Source organism: Dipodomys spectabilis, unplaced genomic scaffold, assembly GCF_019054845.1.
Source record: "Dipodomys spectabilis isolate Male_0828 unplaced genomic scaffold, ASM1905484v1 ptg000256l, whole genome shotgun sequence".
Lineage (NCBI taxonomy): Eukaryota > Metazoa > Chordata > Mammalia > Rodentia > Heteromyidae > Dipodomys > Dipodomys spectabilis.
In genome coordinates this window covers 2,203,338-2,221,702 of record NW_024870933.1, presented here as the reverse complement: position 1 = coordinate 2,221,702, position 18,365 = coordinate 2,203,338, and the positions used below count along the sequence as shown (strand labels likewise).

The following is an 18,365-nucleotide window of genomic DNA, read 5'->3' as shown; positions in this document are numbered from 1 at the left end:
CACACAGCATGAGGCAAATCTTTGTTAAATAAATTCTTCTACAGACCCTCGAGACTTCTAGAAATTGAGAACAATTCAGGTCATACCTGAAATTTCAGGCTAATATTTTGTTACTTAAATTTTGGCTCATTTGTTCATTTATTAATCAGATTGTTGATTCTTTGAGGGTTTAGTTCCTTGAGCTCTTTGCATTTTCTGACTATTACATTTTGTCTGACATATAGCTGGCAAAGATATCAAGTTTGTAGATTACCTTTTTAGTTCTTAACAGAAACTTAAACAGAAACTTCTTAGTGTAATGCAATTCCATTTGTTAATTCTTTCTTTGCTCCGCGGAGCCCATGGAACTTTACTCAGAAAGTTCTTGCCTGTGCCAGGACATTCTAATGTTCCTCCTATTCTTTTCTGTAGTAGTTTCATTGTTTCAGGTCTTATATTGAGGTCATTTATTTATTTATTTATTTTTGTCGGTTGTGGGGCCTGAGTTCTGGGCCTGGGCACCGTTCCTCAGCTCTTTAGCTCAAGGCTAGCACTCTACCACAGAGCCACATTCCCATTCCCTTGTTGATCTTTTTGAATTGATATTAATACAGGGTGTAAGATAAGGATCCAGTTTCTGTTTTCTTCATGTGAATATATTAGTTTTCTCAGCATCATGTGTAATGCCTTAGAAAAATAAGCTCATAGTCCAACAAAATGAACACCAGAAAACTTGAAAAGTAGTGGTGGGAAGTCATGGGGCAAGGAAGTAGAAAATGAAGAGGGGAAAGGGAAGAATGTAATCATAATATGTATATCTTATGGAACTATGAACATTGAGGGGAGGGATAGGAGCTAATGATAAAAGCGGTGACGTAGATCATGATGTACTTATAAACTGACCTATTGAATGGTACCCTTTGTACAACTACTTAAAGATAATAGAATATAATTAATAATCATTATATGTAATTACAATGTATAACGTGATTTGATACTCACTGTGACATGATTATAGCAATGAAGTTAATTAACACATCTGTTATTTCTGGTATTTGCCTTTTTCATTGATAATCTCAGCAATTTTCAAGTACAAAATACAGTATTAACTATATTCATCATGCTGGACATTAGATCTTCAGAATTGGTTTACCTAATAGTATGTACTCTGGCCAGTATCTCCCCATTTCCTTCACTCCTTGGCTCCCGACAACCACTAGTCTGGGTCTTTTTTCTGTTTATTTTTATTTTTTTTGTGTAGTCCTGCAGACTGAACTCAGCATCATACAAAGCACATGTCTATTATTGAGTGACACCCTCAGTCGCCTTTTTTTCTTAATTCTTCACACATAAGTGGAGTACCACACATTTCTTTTCATTGTTTGGTTTGTTGCACTTAGTACAGTATCCTCCAGATTCATCCACACTGTTGCAAATGTAAGACTTTATTCATTATTAAGGCTAAATAATATTTTTCCTTATCTATTTACATATCCATGGATAACTTCATTGTTTCCATATCTATTTATTGTGAACAATGCTGTATTGAACAAATAGAAATCAAAATTGTATTTCTTATGGTAAAAATTTAAAGGAATTTTAACAAATTACTAAAAGAAATGCCAATTTTTGACAGCTAACAAAACTGTCTTCACATAATGTCTTTACCTATGTTCTTCAGTAATGTTGTTGAGAATATATGTGATTTTGATAAATGTTTTGTCTCTCTGACCTGATCTCATAGGTGCTTAGTGTAAATATAATTGCAAATCCTAGGGTACAAATTATTGAAGGGCTCAGGCTCTTTAACTCTCATAAAACTTATACATATAACTAATATATTTATGTGTATATTCCTGTATATATAGTTATGTATAAATATTTCCTCAAACATACTTAAATTGATTAGGTGAGAAACTATAGTTGAAAGCAGAAACATTAAGTGAATTAAGAATTCAGAATTAAGTTAAGTGAATGAAATTCAGAAACCTTGTCAGGTTTAAGAAAAAATGGATAGAACTTTTCTGTTTCTGGGCATACTTCATTTTATAAAAAAGGCCTCATTTTAGAAGTTACAGAAAACAAACCTTGGTAAGGATGAAAGAGAAAAGATACAGAAACATGGTTACATAAAGAACTATTTTGATTGAAAATAATCAATATATGATTGTTTGAATTGTGTTCTGTGCAAGAAGCACATTTAATGAGTTTGTTAGTTCAACTAATTAGTGTAGAAGAGAGTTTCAGCCTTAACCCAATTTTAAATTTAAAACATAATTATTAGTCAATGAGAGATGAAGAATTATCTTTGGAAGGAATAGTAACATTTCTTCTGTCATTATTATTTTAGTTTTAAATTGCTGTTGGATATAAATGGTATTGAGATAGATTATTTAAAAAAATCCTAATATGTCAACAATGATTAATTTTTTATATCCTTAAATCCTGAGTCAGTATGATCCTAGGCTAAATTTCAATAATCCATCTAATTCTTCATGTACTTATACATGAAAAGGCTGGATGTGAAATTGAAACTTCGTAAAAATATTTGCCTATGGGAATATGATATAATTTTTACTTTTTGTCCTCAACATAACAGTAAGGTACCTGGAATTCAATAAAATCAAGAATGAATAAATATTATAAGTTTAAAATACAGAGAAATTGAAACTCCCAAGGTCAGTCAAAATTTAAAAAAAATGTTTTTTTCATTCCTTATTTTTGAGTGTCTGTGGTATTCTTGTCTCACCCCTTTTTGTTCCAAGTTGGCCTCAAACCATGACCCTCTCCAAATCTTCCCTCCTGTAGTTGGGATTATAGGCTTAGTTTTTGAAATAACCATCCCAACAAAGAAATGATAGCTAACTCTGTCAGAAAATTTAACTTAAAAGATAACTTTTAATACAATTGTCTTCATCAATGCCATCCTTTTCATTATTCTCTCTCATCACTCACAGTCTATCTCCTCTCTTCAATTTACCTAGTTTGATTGGATTTGCATTAAAATATGAAGACTATATTCTCCCTCCTTTCTTCTCTGCATTTGGCTATCTGCTTTCCCTTAAGCCCTCTTCATTTTCACATGCCAGTTTCCTGGTATTCATTTTCTTGAACTGTCAATTAGTTTTTCTAAGCAATTATACCATTTGAATTCTCCCCTGCAAATACTGTACTTCAATTAATACAATTATGTACACTTGCATACAACTTTATGTGTGTTTATTTATATGTTTATAATCATTCTTGTCTTCCAATATGAGAGAAAAACATGTTTTGCTTGTCTCTATGTGCCTGACTTACTTCACTTAACAATTTTTTTTCTAGGTCCATCTATTTCTATTTCTTTGCAAGTGATATAATATTCTTTTAGTGGGTAAGTAAAACTCCATTGTGTATATGTACCCCTTTTTCTCAATCTATTCATCCATTTGGGCTGTTTCTATACCTTGGCTTTGGAGAATAGTATAGCAATGGACATGATTGTGCAATTGTCCTTACTGTATCCTGATTTGTAATATTTTGGATAAATTCCTGAGTCATATTGTTGGATTATAGAGTAGTTTTCTGAGGATTATCCAAACTGCTTTCCTGAGTGATTGAACAAGTTTACATTCCCACCAACAGTGTATTAGGGTTCTTTCCCCTCATCCATGCCAGCATCTGTTTTTTTTCAATTCTTGAGGATGGCTATTTTAACTGGCCATCTCTACCCTTCATGGCTGGAGATCTTGAATATTTTTTCATGATTAACAAGATCTTTTAAAATATTAAGTTAAATGTTATTTTCTCATTTACTCAGCAGAAGAACAGTGATTGGAGAAAATTATTGGCTTTCCTGTTTGGTTCCTCAGTTGATGTTTTATTGATAGATGTTTGAAAAGTTTTCCAAGGAGTTTTCTATATATTTTAATAAATAAAATCATGTTTTTCTGGGTGAATGATTCCTCTCTCTAGGTTTTTTCATTCAATAATGTCATAGAGAATAGAAATGCTAGCCTTCCATATGTGATTTCATTGGTTTTAAATGTTTGCCTTTGCCATCTTGTAGTGACTTGGATTCAAATGTTTGTTGTTCTGCTTTATAATCACACTATCAGTGTCATTATATCTCTGACTTTAAGCAGTGAATCAGGGAGCAGTTTTTATTCTTTTTCTCTTATTCTTTGAAAATCTACAAATTTATTTATAAATTCATTTTGTTTAATTATCCTTAATTTAAACTTTTATCTTTACACATTTCCAGTTTTCCTTTTTGAAAGTTCCTGTTTACTTATCGATACCATTAGTCTACATCAAGATTGTATATTAGCCCAACGTGGCATCACAGTGAGCCAAAGGTCAAAGGATATTTTCATGTAAGGATATAAATAGATATGGCTTTGCTGGAAAGAAATTTAAGATTTTTGTCTAAAGTTTCAAAAATGTACATATCCCTGCAGCAGGTTAAAAAAAACAAGTGCATATTCTTTGATCCAGTAAGTTTGCGTACGTCAGCAAAGAGAATATGTTTAAGAGCATGTGCACGTAGGTGTCCATGACACTGTTACTGAAAATATTCAAAACAGAAAGCAATTCAAATATCTAATTATTAGGGTACTGGTTAAATAACGCATTTACCTCTATCTGATAAAATAGTATTAAGTCATTCAATGTCATATTATAGAAAATATTGATTAGGAAACTATGATATAATATTGTGTGTGTGTGTGTGTGTTGGTATTGGGGCTTGAATTCAGGGCCTGAGTATTGTCTTTAAGCTTTTTTGTATCTACCACTTCAGCCACAACTCCACTTCTAGCTGTTTTTGAGTAGTTTTGAAGATAAAAGTCTCATGGACTTTCCTGCCCAGGCTGGCTGCTTTGAACTGTGATCCTCAGATCCCAGCTACTTGAGTAGCTAGGATTAAAGGCATGAGCCACTGGTGCTCAGCTTGTAATATAATTTTTGAGAAAAATAGAAGTTTAATAGATCTTAAGTGTATATTAATTAAAATACTAAAAGTAAAATGTCATTAATATTTTATGTGCATATAATGGTATTTTTAGGAATGTTTGTCCCACTATTATGATGTATATTTCTTTTCTCTGTATAGATAAGACGCATTTTGCTATAAAAATTTAGTCAGTTAATATAATTTAATGTTTAAATAGGGATACAGGTTGACCTATTGTAACAATGAGATGTACAAGACACTACGAACTTTACAATTTAGGCGGCGGGGAGGTGGGGAGTGTAGTTGTGGAGGTGGGAGGGAGTGGATGGTAGGGGAAAAACAAAGGAGGAGGCAACAATGCTTGATAAGAAATGTACTCATTACCTTGTTCATGTAAATGTAACCCCTCTGTACAGTATTTTCACAATAAAAAACTTATTTAAAAATTTAGTCAGTATTATTCAGCAAATTGTTACATCTTTTCGTTTCCTCTATTGTAGGACTTACTATTCAGTTTATTAGGGGAACTAGCAAAATAATGAAACAGAAAAAGTAGAATCTGTTAAATACTTCTTTAAAAAATTATAAAGGTGATGTACAGAGGGATTACAATTACATGAGTCAGGTAATGAGTATATTTCCATTTGAACAGGACTTCTCTTCCCTCATTCTCTCCCAGTCCCTCCATCCTCTTCACCCCGAGTTTCATAGTTCACTTTCATCAGTGTTCAGTGAGCTCCACTGCTGTACTTTTTCACCCTTTCCCCATCAAGTTCTGTACCCTCCCCTCCTCACCCTCCCAAATTAACAAACATGAATTAGCCCTATATAAAGATAAGAAGACAGAATCATCAAAAATATTTCTGTAAAAAAGAGATCTCGTTTCCATATCTTGGAGTTTGCTTCAATGTTTATTATTTTATATAAATATAGACAGGCACATAGACATTGCTTCTTTGTGTTTTTCTCCTGAGTATCCTCTTTTGGTTTTTTGATGTGTAAGTATCTAGGATCCTGTATAATTGATCCTATCCCAGTGTATTTTAGCTCTAACTTCCACATATCAGAGAGAACACATTCTATTTATCTTTATGAGCTTGGTGTATCTCACTTAACACGATTTATTCTAGTTTCATCTATTCCCTGCAAATGACACAATTTTATTTTTTCTAATGGCTATGTAAAATTTCATTGTGTATAGATACCACATTTTTTGGATCCATCCATCTATTGTGGGCATCTGAGCTGCTTCCATATATTGGCTATTGTGAATAGTATGGCATTGAACATGGATGTGCAGGTGTCTTTATCATATCCTGATTCATGATGTTTAGGGTAGATGCCCTGGAATGGTATAGCTGGGTAGTAGGGAAGGTATATGTTTAGTTTTTTTTGTGGAATCTCCAGACTGCTGTTCAGAGTGGCTGCACTAGTTTACATTCCCACCAACAGTTCAGTAGGATTCATTTTCCCCACTGCCATAACCTTGTCAACTTTTATTGTTCAAATTCTCAATGTTGGTGAAATGGACTCTCCAAGTTGTTTTGATTTGCATTTCCTTATGGCCAGGGATGATGAGCATTTCCTCATGTGTTTCTTTGCCATTCTTACCTTTTCTTCTGCTCCCTTGCCTGTTTAGTGATTGGTTTATTAGGTTTGGGAGAGATTTTAAGCTTCTTGTGTATATTGGATAGTAGGACCTTGTCTGATGTATTGATAGTAAAGATCTTCTCCTTAAGATTCCTAGCCAGAGTAATAAGGCAAGAAAAGGACATAAAAGGGATTCACATAGGAAAGAAGTCAAACTATCCTTACTTGTGGATGATATGATCTTATACCTAAATGACCTAAAAGACTCAAGCTTCAAGCTCCTAGAATTGATCAGCCACTTTGGCAAAATAGCAGATACAAAATTAATTAATAGAAATCAGTAGCATTGCTGTATGCCAACAATGTACAACAGAAAGGGAAATCATAAAAAGAATTCCAATTCCAATAGCATCAAAAATACTTAGGAAAAACCTAACCAAATATGTAAGAGATATTTATAGTGAAAACAATAAAAATTGAATAAATATTTGAAACCAAAGAGGACATCAGGAATTGAAAAGACCTTCCATGTTCATAGATAGGTAGAATCAATATTGTGAAAATGGCCAGACTGCCAAAAATGAATAGCCAAAGCAATTCTAGGCAAAGAACTTAATGAGGGTGGTATCACAATACCAGACCTCAACCTCTACTACATAGTTATAATAACAAAAACAGCTTGGTATTGGCAATAAAATAAACCTAAAATGGAACAGATTAGGAAACCCATAAATAAAACCATACACATACAATTATCTGCTATTTGATAAGGTAGTCAAATACATACAGTGGGGGAAAATAGCCTCTTCAATAGTTGGTGGTGGGAAAACTGGGTATTCATATGCAGAAAACTAAAAGTGGATCCCTATTAGTCACCATACACTAATATCAATTCAAATGACCTCAACATTAGACCTGAAACTTTGAAATTACTGCAAGATAGAATAAGATACATTAGAACTTAAAGGTATGGGTAGAAACTTCTTGAAAAGAGTCCCAGGATACAACAGTTAGGAGAGGAACTTTAGAAGTTGGACTACATCAAAATAAAAAAAATTTCTGCACAGATAAGGACATAGTCACTAAAGTATAAAGAAAGACAACAGATTGGGAGAAGATCTTTACATCAGACAAAAATTTATTTTAAGAATAAAAAGGTAAATGCCCAAAAGTGGGATTGCTGGGTCATAGGGGAGCTCTATGTGAAGTCTTTTGAGGAACCTCCATACTGCTTTCCAAAGTGGTTGAACAAGTTTACACTCCCACCAACAATGAAGTAAGGTTCCCTTCTGTCCACATCCCCTCTAGCATCTGTTGTTATTAGAGTTTTTGATTTTTGCCATTCTAACTGGGGTGAGGTGGTATCTCAATGTTGTTTTGATTTGCATTTCTTTTATGGCTAGGGAGGTTGAGCATTTCTTCATGTGTCTATTGGCCATCCTTCTTTCTTCTTCAGAGAAGTTTCTCTTTAAGTATTTAACTCACTTATTTATTGGGCAATTGTTTCTTTGAAGATTTGTTGTTGGGGGATTTAATTTTTTGAGTTCCAAGTATATTTTAGATATGAGACCCTTGTCTGTTGTATGGCTAGTGAAGATCTTCTCCCAATCTGTGGGCTTTCTATTGATTTTGCTAGTTATGTCCTTTGTCATGCAGAAGCTCTGCAACTTCATGCAATCCCATTTGTCCAACCTTTCTTTGATTTGTTGTGTTTCCAGGTCTCTATTCAGAAAATTTTGGCCTGTGCCAAGGAGACCTAGGGTTTCTCCTATTCCATCCTGTAATGTTTTCAGAGTGTCTGCTTTGATTTCGAGGTCTTTGATCCATTTGGAGTTGTTGTTTACAAACAAGACCACACTAAAGCTACCAGCACAACTATGTTTATTGCAGCATTATTTACCATAGCTAAGATATGGAACCAACCCAGATGCCCCTCAGTAGATGAATGGATCAAGAAAATGTGGTATATATACACAATGGAATTCTATGCCTCCATCAGAAAGAATGACATTGCCCCATTTGTTAGGAAATGGAAAGACTTGGAAAAAATTATATTGAGTGAAGTAAGCCAGGCCCAAAGAAACATAGGTCCCATGGTTTCCCTTATTTGCAAAATCTAGTATATGTATGAGTCAAGTGGAAAAGGTCACATAATGTGATGTTAGGAAAATGAACCCTTAGATATGTATGTAAATGTTTTTTTTCTTTCATGCATTTGTTTCTAACGCATTTATAAGATTATTTCTTTGTTGCTTTGTATGTCCCTCCCTCACAGTATAACCCTTGCTTTCACTATATTTGATGTTGGTATAATTTGTGGAGGAGAAGGGGAAAAACAAATCATTTAAGGATACAGGTGGACCGATTGCAACAATGAGAAGAACAAGTTGTCATGTCAAAAACGAACTTTACAACTTTGGGGGGGAGGAGGATTGTGTAGGGGGGGCTAGGGGGAGGCTGGGAAGGGATGTGAAGGGTAAACAAAGGAGGAGGCTGCAATGCTTGATAAGAAATGTACTCATTATCTTGCCCATGTAATTGTAACCCCTCTGTACAGTATGTTCACAATAATAATAAAAAAAAAGAATAAAAAGGCAGGCCAGGCACCAGTGAGTCATGCTTATAATACTAGCTGCTCAGGAAGCCGAGGTATAAGGATCGTGGTTCAAAGCCAGCTCAGGCAGGAAAGTCCATGAGACTCTTATCTCCAATAAACCACCAGAAAACTGGTGGCTCAAGTGGTAGAGCACTCGCCTTGAGCTGAATAGCTGAGGGACAGTGCCCAGGCCCAGAGTTCAAGCCCCATGACTGACAAAAAAAGAGGCAACCCCTATGTTTATCACCTCAACAATAAAAATATTTAAAAAAGTAATTAAAAGGCATGACATAGTATTGAAGCTTGATGTGGCCATTAGAATATTGAGAAGACGCTTTCTGCTTACCTGTGCCAAAAGGCACAGGTTGATTATTCTATGAATACAACCACTTCATCTGAACTGATATTTATACTGGGGCATCCATGAAATCCACCCTATCAGGCAGAAGTGAATATTTATCATAAAAATTAGGACTTAACAGGGGGGTTAGTTTCTTTTCAGTCTATTAGGTCTCCTTTTAAAGTGATTTTACTATTCACTACATAGACTGGTTGTTGTTGTTGTTGTTGTTGTTGTTTTTGGGTCCGGTCTTGGGGCCTGAACTCTGGGCCTGGGCACTGTCCCTCAGCTCTTCAGCTCAAGGCTAGCACTCTACCACTTGAGCCACAGCGCCACTTCCGGCTTTTTTTCTTTTTGCTTATGTGGTGCTGGGGAATTGAACCCAGGGCCTCAGGCATGCAAGGCAAGCGCTCTACCACTGAGCCACCTTCCCAGCCTAGACTGGTTGTTCTATGCCCCAGTGTCAACCATACTCCTTATATGAGTGCAAATTATTTACTCTCTTGTCCAGCTTGTTAAAATCACTGCATTAACCACAATAATTAGTTAGACAAATCATAACACAAAGTCCTGTCACACAAAAGTCCTGTCACACAAATTTCCTTTTTTCCCCATATAACACTAAAACTGGCTCGAGAGCTAATCTGTCAAAAACAGTCTGTACTAGCTTTAGCTCAATATAAATAAAGTGTGAAAATAAACAATCAATCACACACATAAAAATAAATGATATGCAAGATGCATAAAGAATGATTTTTGAAAGTTTAGATAAGCGAAAAGAAATACATTTGAATATTTTAATGGAATTGAGTGGAATTATAAGTAAAACATTAAAAAGATTGAAATTTAAGGCATTTTTGTGGCATGAGGATGTATATGAGATACAGGGTATTTCTCCAATTATTACAATGTTTCTCAGAAACTAGATCGCATTTTAATAAGAAAAGCTCTCTCTCTCTCTCTGTCTCCCCCCCCCCCCCCATGTATGTATATAAAAGATGAGTCCTGGCTGGGAACCTATGGCTCATGCCTGTATTTCTAGCTACTCAGAAGGCTGAGATCTGGGATCACAGTTTGAAGCCAGCCCACTCAGGAAAATCTGTGAGATTTCCATCTCTGATTAATCACCAAAGAGCTGGAAGTGGATCTGTGGGCTAAAGTGATAGAACACTAGCCTTGAGCACAAATGCTGACAGTGCCCAGGACCTGAGTCCAAGCCCTAGATTGGTGCCTGCGTGCGTACACACACACACACACACACACACACACACACAAGTTGAGTCATATTAGGGGACCATATTATATATTTTTTATTGTAAAGATACTTTATAGAGGGGTTACAGTTACATGAGTAAGGTAATGAGTTCATTTCCTATCAAGCATTGTTACCCCCGCCTTTGTTTTTTTCCTACTATCCCTTCCCTCCCCACCTCCCCAACTCCGCCCTCTCCTTGGCTCCCTCCCCCAAGTTGTAAAGTTCTTTTCAACATAGTGTCTTGTATGTTTCATTGTTACACTGGGTCAATCTGTATCCTTGTTTCAACATTTTGTTATTTTCTTTCCCCTCCCCAAATTAGACAAATCTGTATACAAGATGAAGGGCACCGGAATCAAATACAGTGAAAATAGGGGTTATACCATGGGGAGAGAACATACAAAAGAAACAAAAAATCAAATAGTACATTAAAAACAACAGTAACAAAGAAAAAACCTCTTGTGTCCCTATCTTAGGGTTCATTTGGCTTAAGATCATCCTATATGGTCATATGTACATAGCTTTTGATGTTTTCTATTTGTCTGGTAAGATTATCCTAGACATATACTAGTTATTGCAAATAAGGGAAACCATGGGATCTATGTTTCTTTGGGTCTGGCTTACTTAATTTCTTCCAAGACTTTCCATTTCCTAACAAATGGGGCCGTCTCATTTTTTCTGATGGAGGCATAGAATTCTATTGGATATATATATATATAGTATATATAGTGTATCTATAGTGTGTATGTATATATTGTATATATATTATATATATATTTGTACATATATATATATGCTACATTTTCTCGATCCATTCATCTGGGTTGGTTCCATATCTTAGCTATGGTGAACAGTGCTGTGATAAACATAATTGTGCTGGTAGCTTTAGTATAGCCTTGTTTATGGTCATTTGGGTAAATGCCCAAAAGTGGAATTGCTGGGTTATAGGGGAGCTCTACGTGGAGTCTTTTGAGGAATCTCCATACTTCTTTCCAGAGTGGTTGAACAAGTTTACACTCCCACCAACAATGCAATAGGGTTCAATTTTGGCCACATCCCCTCCAGCATCTGATGTTATTAGATTTCTTGGTTATAGTCATTCTAATTGGGAGGGGGGATTTCAATGTTCTTTTGATTTGAATTTCTTTTATGGGTAGAGATATTGAGCATTTCTTCATATGTCTATTTGCCATTCTCATTTCCTCTTTAGAGAAGTCTCTCTTTAAGTCTTTAAGTCTTCAGCCCACTTTGAGGATTTGTTGTTGGAGGATTTAGTCTTTTGAGTTCTAAGTATATTTTAGAAATGAGGCCCTTGTCTGTTTGGCTAGTGAAGATCTTCCCCAAGTCCATGGGCTTTCTATTGGTCTTGCTTGCAATGTCCTTTGCCATGCAGAAGGTCTGCTGTTTCATGCAATTAGGCGACCATATTGTAAACAAAAATATGTTGTCTATTTTTTCAGAGTATATTCTACAGTTAAAATATATTCACCCCTTAAATCTATTGAGATCTTATTTTTCATTTAATGCTTTTATTATGATTGTGTTAATCAGCTTTCCAATGCTGCACAAATCTGATTCTATCACCTTCTGCTCAGTAGACCATATAATTATGAACCTGTCACTGGATTAGCCTATTGATGGGGTCAGAACTCCAACAATCCAATAATTTGTCCCAAATTCCACCTTTGAGCATAGCTACACATGAACACAGCTTTGGGAGGATATTTCAGAGCCCAGCCACTACCATGATATACATTTTACTTTGCTATCTATCAATCTTTTAGTTATAATGCCTACATTATTTTCGTCCTTCAAATTATTTTTTATAGTCTCTCTCTTTCTCTTTCTCTCTCTCTTTCTCTGTCTCTCTCTCTCTCTCTTTCTGTGTGTGTGTGTGTGTGTGTGTGTGTGTGTGTGTGTGTTTGTGTGTGTTGGTCCTGGGGTTTGAACTCTGGGTCTCGGTGCTATCCCTGAGCTTCTTTTGACAAAGGCTACCTCTTGGGCCACAGCTCTGCTTCCAGCTTTTTTGATAGTTTAGTGGTAATAAAGTAACAGAATTTCCTGTCCAGGCTGGCTTCAAACTGAGATATTTGATCTCAATCACCTGAGTAGCTAGGATTACAGGCATCAGCCATTAGCGCCTAACAGATTGTAGATCTGGTTTCCACATATGAGAGAAAGTGTGTAATATTTGTCTTTATGAGACTGCCTGTTTCAATGAATCTCCAGTTCCAGCCATTTCCATACAAATGACATCATTTTGTTCTTTACAGCTGAATATTTCACTGTGTATTCTCTTATCTAACTTATATAATTAATTTTATAATTTATTATTGTAATATAAACTATTATAAATTATAATTCATTGTATGTTAATATCAATTACAATGGAATATTTATAAATTAATAAAATTATTTTATATAATCATATATAACACATTATATTACATTATAACATCAATTATATATAATACATAATTTATGTATTTATATGTGTATAGTGCACATATATACTATACATACAGATAAAATTTGTTAAATATTTTGGATAGTAATCCCTTCCCTGATGTTGTTGAATGGTGCTGTTACAAATATGGATGTACATCAATGTGTATTTTATACTGACATATATTTCATTGCATATATACCCAACAGTGGTCTAGCAGGATAATATAGTAGTTCTATTTTTAGTTTTTGGAGGAACTACAACTTCTAAACTGATTTCTATTGTGACTTCATTAGTTTACATCCCAGTAACAGTATATAGGAATTCCTTTTCCCATGCTTCCTTGTTTGTCCTCTTTATGATAGCCTGAGTTGAGTTGCAACCTCAGTGTCACTTTAATTTGAATTTTATTTATGGATAAGGGTGCTGATTTTTTCTGCCAGTCCTGGGGTGTAAATGCAGGGCCTGGGCACTGTCCCTGAGCTTCTTTTTGCTCAAGGCTAGCACTCTACTACTTGAATCACAGTGCCGCTTCTGGCTTTTTCTATTTATGAACTGAGGAATTAAACCCAGGGCTTCATGGATGCTAGGCAAGTACTCTATCACTAAGCCACATTCCCAGCATATGTATTGGACTTTTATATTTACTCTCTTGAGAGCTGTCAAATGATTTCGTCCATTTTTAAGCTGAATTATTTGTTCTTTTTGTTTTTGATTTCTTGAGCTCATTATTAATCTTTTGTCTGATGAATAGCTGCCAATAATTGTCTCCCATTCTGTTGGGTGTCACTTAGTTCTGGTGACTGTCTCGTGATAGAAGCCTTTAAATTTCATTTTTCGAGGCTTGATCTAATTTGTTAAGTAATGGGAATCCTATTTAAAAAGTGATTGCCCATATTACATCTTGGAGTGTAGTATTTTCAATGTATCTGGTCTAAATTTTAAGGTCTTGAGTTCATTTCACTGATTTTTTTTTTCACAGCACAAGAGATAGGGATTTATTTTCAGTCTTCTGAATATCCACTTTTCCCAACATTATTTGTTGAAGAAACTGTCTTTTCTACAACATTTTTGGAACTTTTTTGGGAAAAATTTTGTGACTTATAGCTGTGTGCATTTATTTTTGTGTCTTCTATTTTGGCCTACCTACCTGGTTTGTGCCAGTTCCATGCTGCTTTAGTTATTGTGGTTTTATAGTGTAAGTCACCATTGGAAGTCAGCATAACTCTTCTTCCTCAGAATTGCTTAGGGTATCTATTATTTCTTATGAATTTTATAATTATTTTTTTCTATTCACCGTGGAATTTGGTGAGGATTGCTTTTACTTTGTAGTTTATTCTCGATACTCATTTAATATTAATTCCACCACATGGGAGACTTATCCATCTTCTAATATGTTCAGTTTCTTTCTTTGATATTTTATAGTTTTAGTTGTATATGTATTTCACTTCCTTTGTTATTTTTTAATTTTTGAATTTATCCTTTTTTAAAATCAACGTGTTTGTTACTGGTGTATTGAAAGTGCTTTTGCTCTTTTAAAATGTTTGTTTTTCAGTATTTGGGATGTTCTCACATTCAGCAGATCAATAAAAAGATGAAGTTACCTTCAGTTTTCACTTTGTGTGCTTCTATGGTCTGAATCTTTGTATCTCCATTCTTAAATTGTATGTTGAAAATCAACAGCATGATTTTGAATGACAGATTCAATGGCTCTACCTCTAAAATTGTATGAATACCTTTCTGAAAGAGAATTTTCTTATTCCTTTGTCCTGCCATGTGAAGTTACAGCAAGAGGAAAACTTTCACCAGACACTATATCTTCTGGTTGATTGATTTTGGACTTCTAGCCACCAGAGTATTGAGAAATAAATTTCTAGTGTTAAAAGCAGCCCACATTCAGAGTATTTTGTTGTATCACTCTGATTGAACTTTAGATTCTTTGTTCACTCAGTTCAAATATATTTTTTTGCAAACCTTTGGCTACTTTATATACCCTTACATTGAATATTTGTTAAACAGCTTTCTTAGAGAAAGCATGAAGGCACTCTGCTTTGCTATGAAGAGCATCCTTTAGTAATAATGCTTTGAGCTCATGTTACATGAGTAAATACTTGTTTAATAGAGTAATCATTATCTGAAAACAGCTTTCATTTATTTTAATTGGCTAGTCATGTTGAATCACTATTAAAAAGATGTAGTAATGGACTATAAATGAATTATTTTTTGGTTGAGGGGAACTTTTATTCATTAGTTAACAGATTAAGAGCTTCTATGCATTCAAGCTTTGGTGTTTTTATCACAAATATTAACTTAGAATGTTGGCCAGAAAACCAGATAACGTATACTGTTAACATTACTAAGAGAATGGTAAAAACAATTTGTGTAAGTGCTCTGATGAAATATCTGAAAATGCTCAACTTTCTTATTTTCCATTTATTATTCACTGAATAACTTTAAGATGTACACATTGGAGAGGTTGGTTATGAGATTCATGATAAGGTAAGAGATTAGAAGTAAACCTTGATATTTCTCTTTCCCTTATATCTCCTATAAGCCCTGAAATTCTATTCCTATTCATTAAGACATAGATCTGAAATCAGTCATTCCTTTCCATATCTACTTGCCACTACTTTGGTTCAGGCCTTCATCATTCTCTGACCAAAATTGTACCATACATAATTTGTCTCTCTTCCTCCACTTTTTTCTTATTCAATTGATTGTCCATACTTCAGTCAAGATACTAGAACTGTAATACTGATTATAATGATGATTTTTTCATTACTTTTAGACTAAAGCCCAAACTCTTTTAGTGGTTCCTGAGGCATCGCATGACTGGATCTTGGCTTCTCATCTTCTATCTGTTCTTACACTTTATAGCGTAACCCTGTTGTGTGTACTATTCCTTAAGTGTGGCTTTTAAAGAAGTCTTTTCTCAGTTCTAACAGTTCAGTATAAGGAGCTATTCACTGTCCTGCTATTTGGTATGTAGCTCTACTTACTTCATCTATCACAACCAAATATACTCATCTACTTTTTGTGAAAGCAGGTTTTGGGGATGTTTATTAAGGAATCTCCAGTACATGTGTAGTACCTAATATGTAGAAGATAGTAAGTTTCTTTTTACAAAGAAATACTATAAATGGATATATAGACATTGATAAGGACATCTCTTCCAAAATGAATACTTATTTTGATTACAATAAAAAGATATGTTGATAAACCACATTTTTCTCCCTGTGATTTATCATCTATTTATATTAACTATGTATATATGTATATATTTATATTAACTGTCAAAATTTCAAGCCCTGCATTTGAACTTGTGTAGTTCGTGGCAGTAATTTGTTTAAAAAGATAGTGTCGAGAAGACCATTAGAGAATCCCAATTTCCTGTCCTCTTAGAACTTATCTGAATGCTATTATATGTTTCATGACTTGTGAATGGGAGAAGGGAAACTGTTTTTGTCTAAAATAGTTTTATATACAATATTAGCTACTAAATTTCAATTAGCTTCTTCACAGTTCTGTTGCTTGTTTGTAGTATCATTGATTAAGGCTGTACATAATGTGATAATTATTTTAGGGTAAAATATACTTTGTGTCCTAAGTTTAAATTTAGTTCATTTGATTAAAATCTTAGCTTTTATTTTCTTTATTTCAAAAAACAACCCTTTATCACATGGAAAGAGAAAAAATTTCTGATAATAATTTTAGAAGATACAGGTTCTTTGTTATCAAGTTACCTTACTAATGTTTGAATTTCCAGAATCTGCTATGTTATGGTAGAAGAAACAATTACCAAAACACAATGAGTAGAATATTGACAATTTGTAATATTAATGCCAATAACTTTTATGTAGATTTTATTCCTAAATTTAACTACTCAATCTTAGAATTTGATAATAATGCATTAACTTTTGCATGTTAAACCCTTAACTAAAAGCACAATAAACATTTTTATTTGGTGTTGGTGGGTCTGTTTATCTATTTATCATTACTCACAAAGATGGCCAGAATAAAACATTTCTTACTTTTAGGCATTTCTAATCCTGATGAATTGGACAACAAGTGATAATACACGTGATTCAGAGAACAGATTCCTTTAAAATGGAGCACAACTTAAATTGTTAATTTATTAAACTAACCCTATTCATGTAGGAAGAAAGCTGCCTAATACTTAAGAATTGACATTTTAACATGATATTTATAACAGACATATTGGATCCTTAGTTAAATAGAGCTTCACTTATTTTAAAAGGACTGACAAAAAAATTAAACTTCTCTGGGCAAGTGAAATCTGTATAGTAGCAGAAGTGGAAAACCTGAAGGATGTGGCTGGTTCCTTGTTTGGATGATGCAGAACTGCTCCACGCAGAAGCTTACTGTTTTCAGACAGCATAAGCAGCATCAGCATATACAACTGTGTCAGCCTCTCTTAGTCCCGAGTGTTTGTAACTGCACAGGAGAGAGGACAAATGATGATAGCTTAAACAGATACTGATGGGACAGATCTGCTACTTGGTATTTTCTTCACTAGCCCTGAAGATGCTGAGAGAGAGATGGCTGTGATTATCTTTTGTAAGGCAGAAAATGCAGTCTTTATGGGTTTCTGGGAATAGAAAGGTCATGCAGTCTGGAACCTGTGAGCCTTTGCAGTCTGTAAGTCATCAGGTATGACCTTGTGAATTGTGATGATATTACTAGAATGGAGAGTTATTGCTTCCTCTTGCAGTCATTTAGAATGCGTGAAGGCAATGAAATGGTCTATTTTCAGATTTTCCGTTTACTATCTAAGCAAGTAGTATTTATAGTAATGGATAACAGCTAAACAATTTGAATTTTAAAGATGTTTGTGTGTGTGTGTGTGTGTGTGTGTGTGTATGTTTACCTTGGCCTTTTCTGTGGGGACAAAAGGAAGAGATTCTTTATATGATTAGGAATAAGGTTTGGGCTCTGTATTTTTTTTCAAAATTAAATGAGACTCCATATAATGCTTTAAGTAATAAAAGTAGGATAAATTGATCAGAACAGCATAAAAGTATCATAACTATCTGCTTAAAGATATGATACATTACAAAATTGTTATCTAGTTTCTCTTAAGCATTGCTGCTAGCACTGCAGTGCACCACAGAGCAATAAGTTTGATGAGGAGAATAATGTTTATCAGAATCTCGGTTGCAGGATAATTTCCTGAAATTTATATTGCAATGGCTACAGTGTTTCAAA

At 34.3% G+C, this 18,365-nt stretch overlaps 1 protein-coding gene across 13 annotated transcripts in view; it reads left to right on the top strand.

Annotated features, from left to right (window-relative positions):
- Slc4a10 (solute carrier family 4 member 10) overlaps positions 1-18,365 on the top strand; it is a 274,758-nt gene that overhangs the window by 59,448 nt on the left and 196,945 nt on the right. For 6 of the 13 annotated variants that reach the window (XM_042699498.1, XM_042699492.1, XM_042699496.1 and 3 more), the window contains exon 1: positions 17,616-17,810. The exons of the other annotated variants lie outside the window; for them this stretch is intronic. In XM_042699498.1, the coding sequence (XP_042555432.1) occupies positions 17,730-17,810 (81 nt within the window). In that variant the 5' untranslated portion in view covers positions 17,616-17,729. Of the gene's footprint in view, positions 1-17,615; positions 17,811-18,365 lie in introns of those variants that run through there. 13 annotated transcript variants of the gene reach the window in all.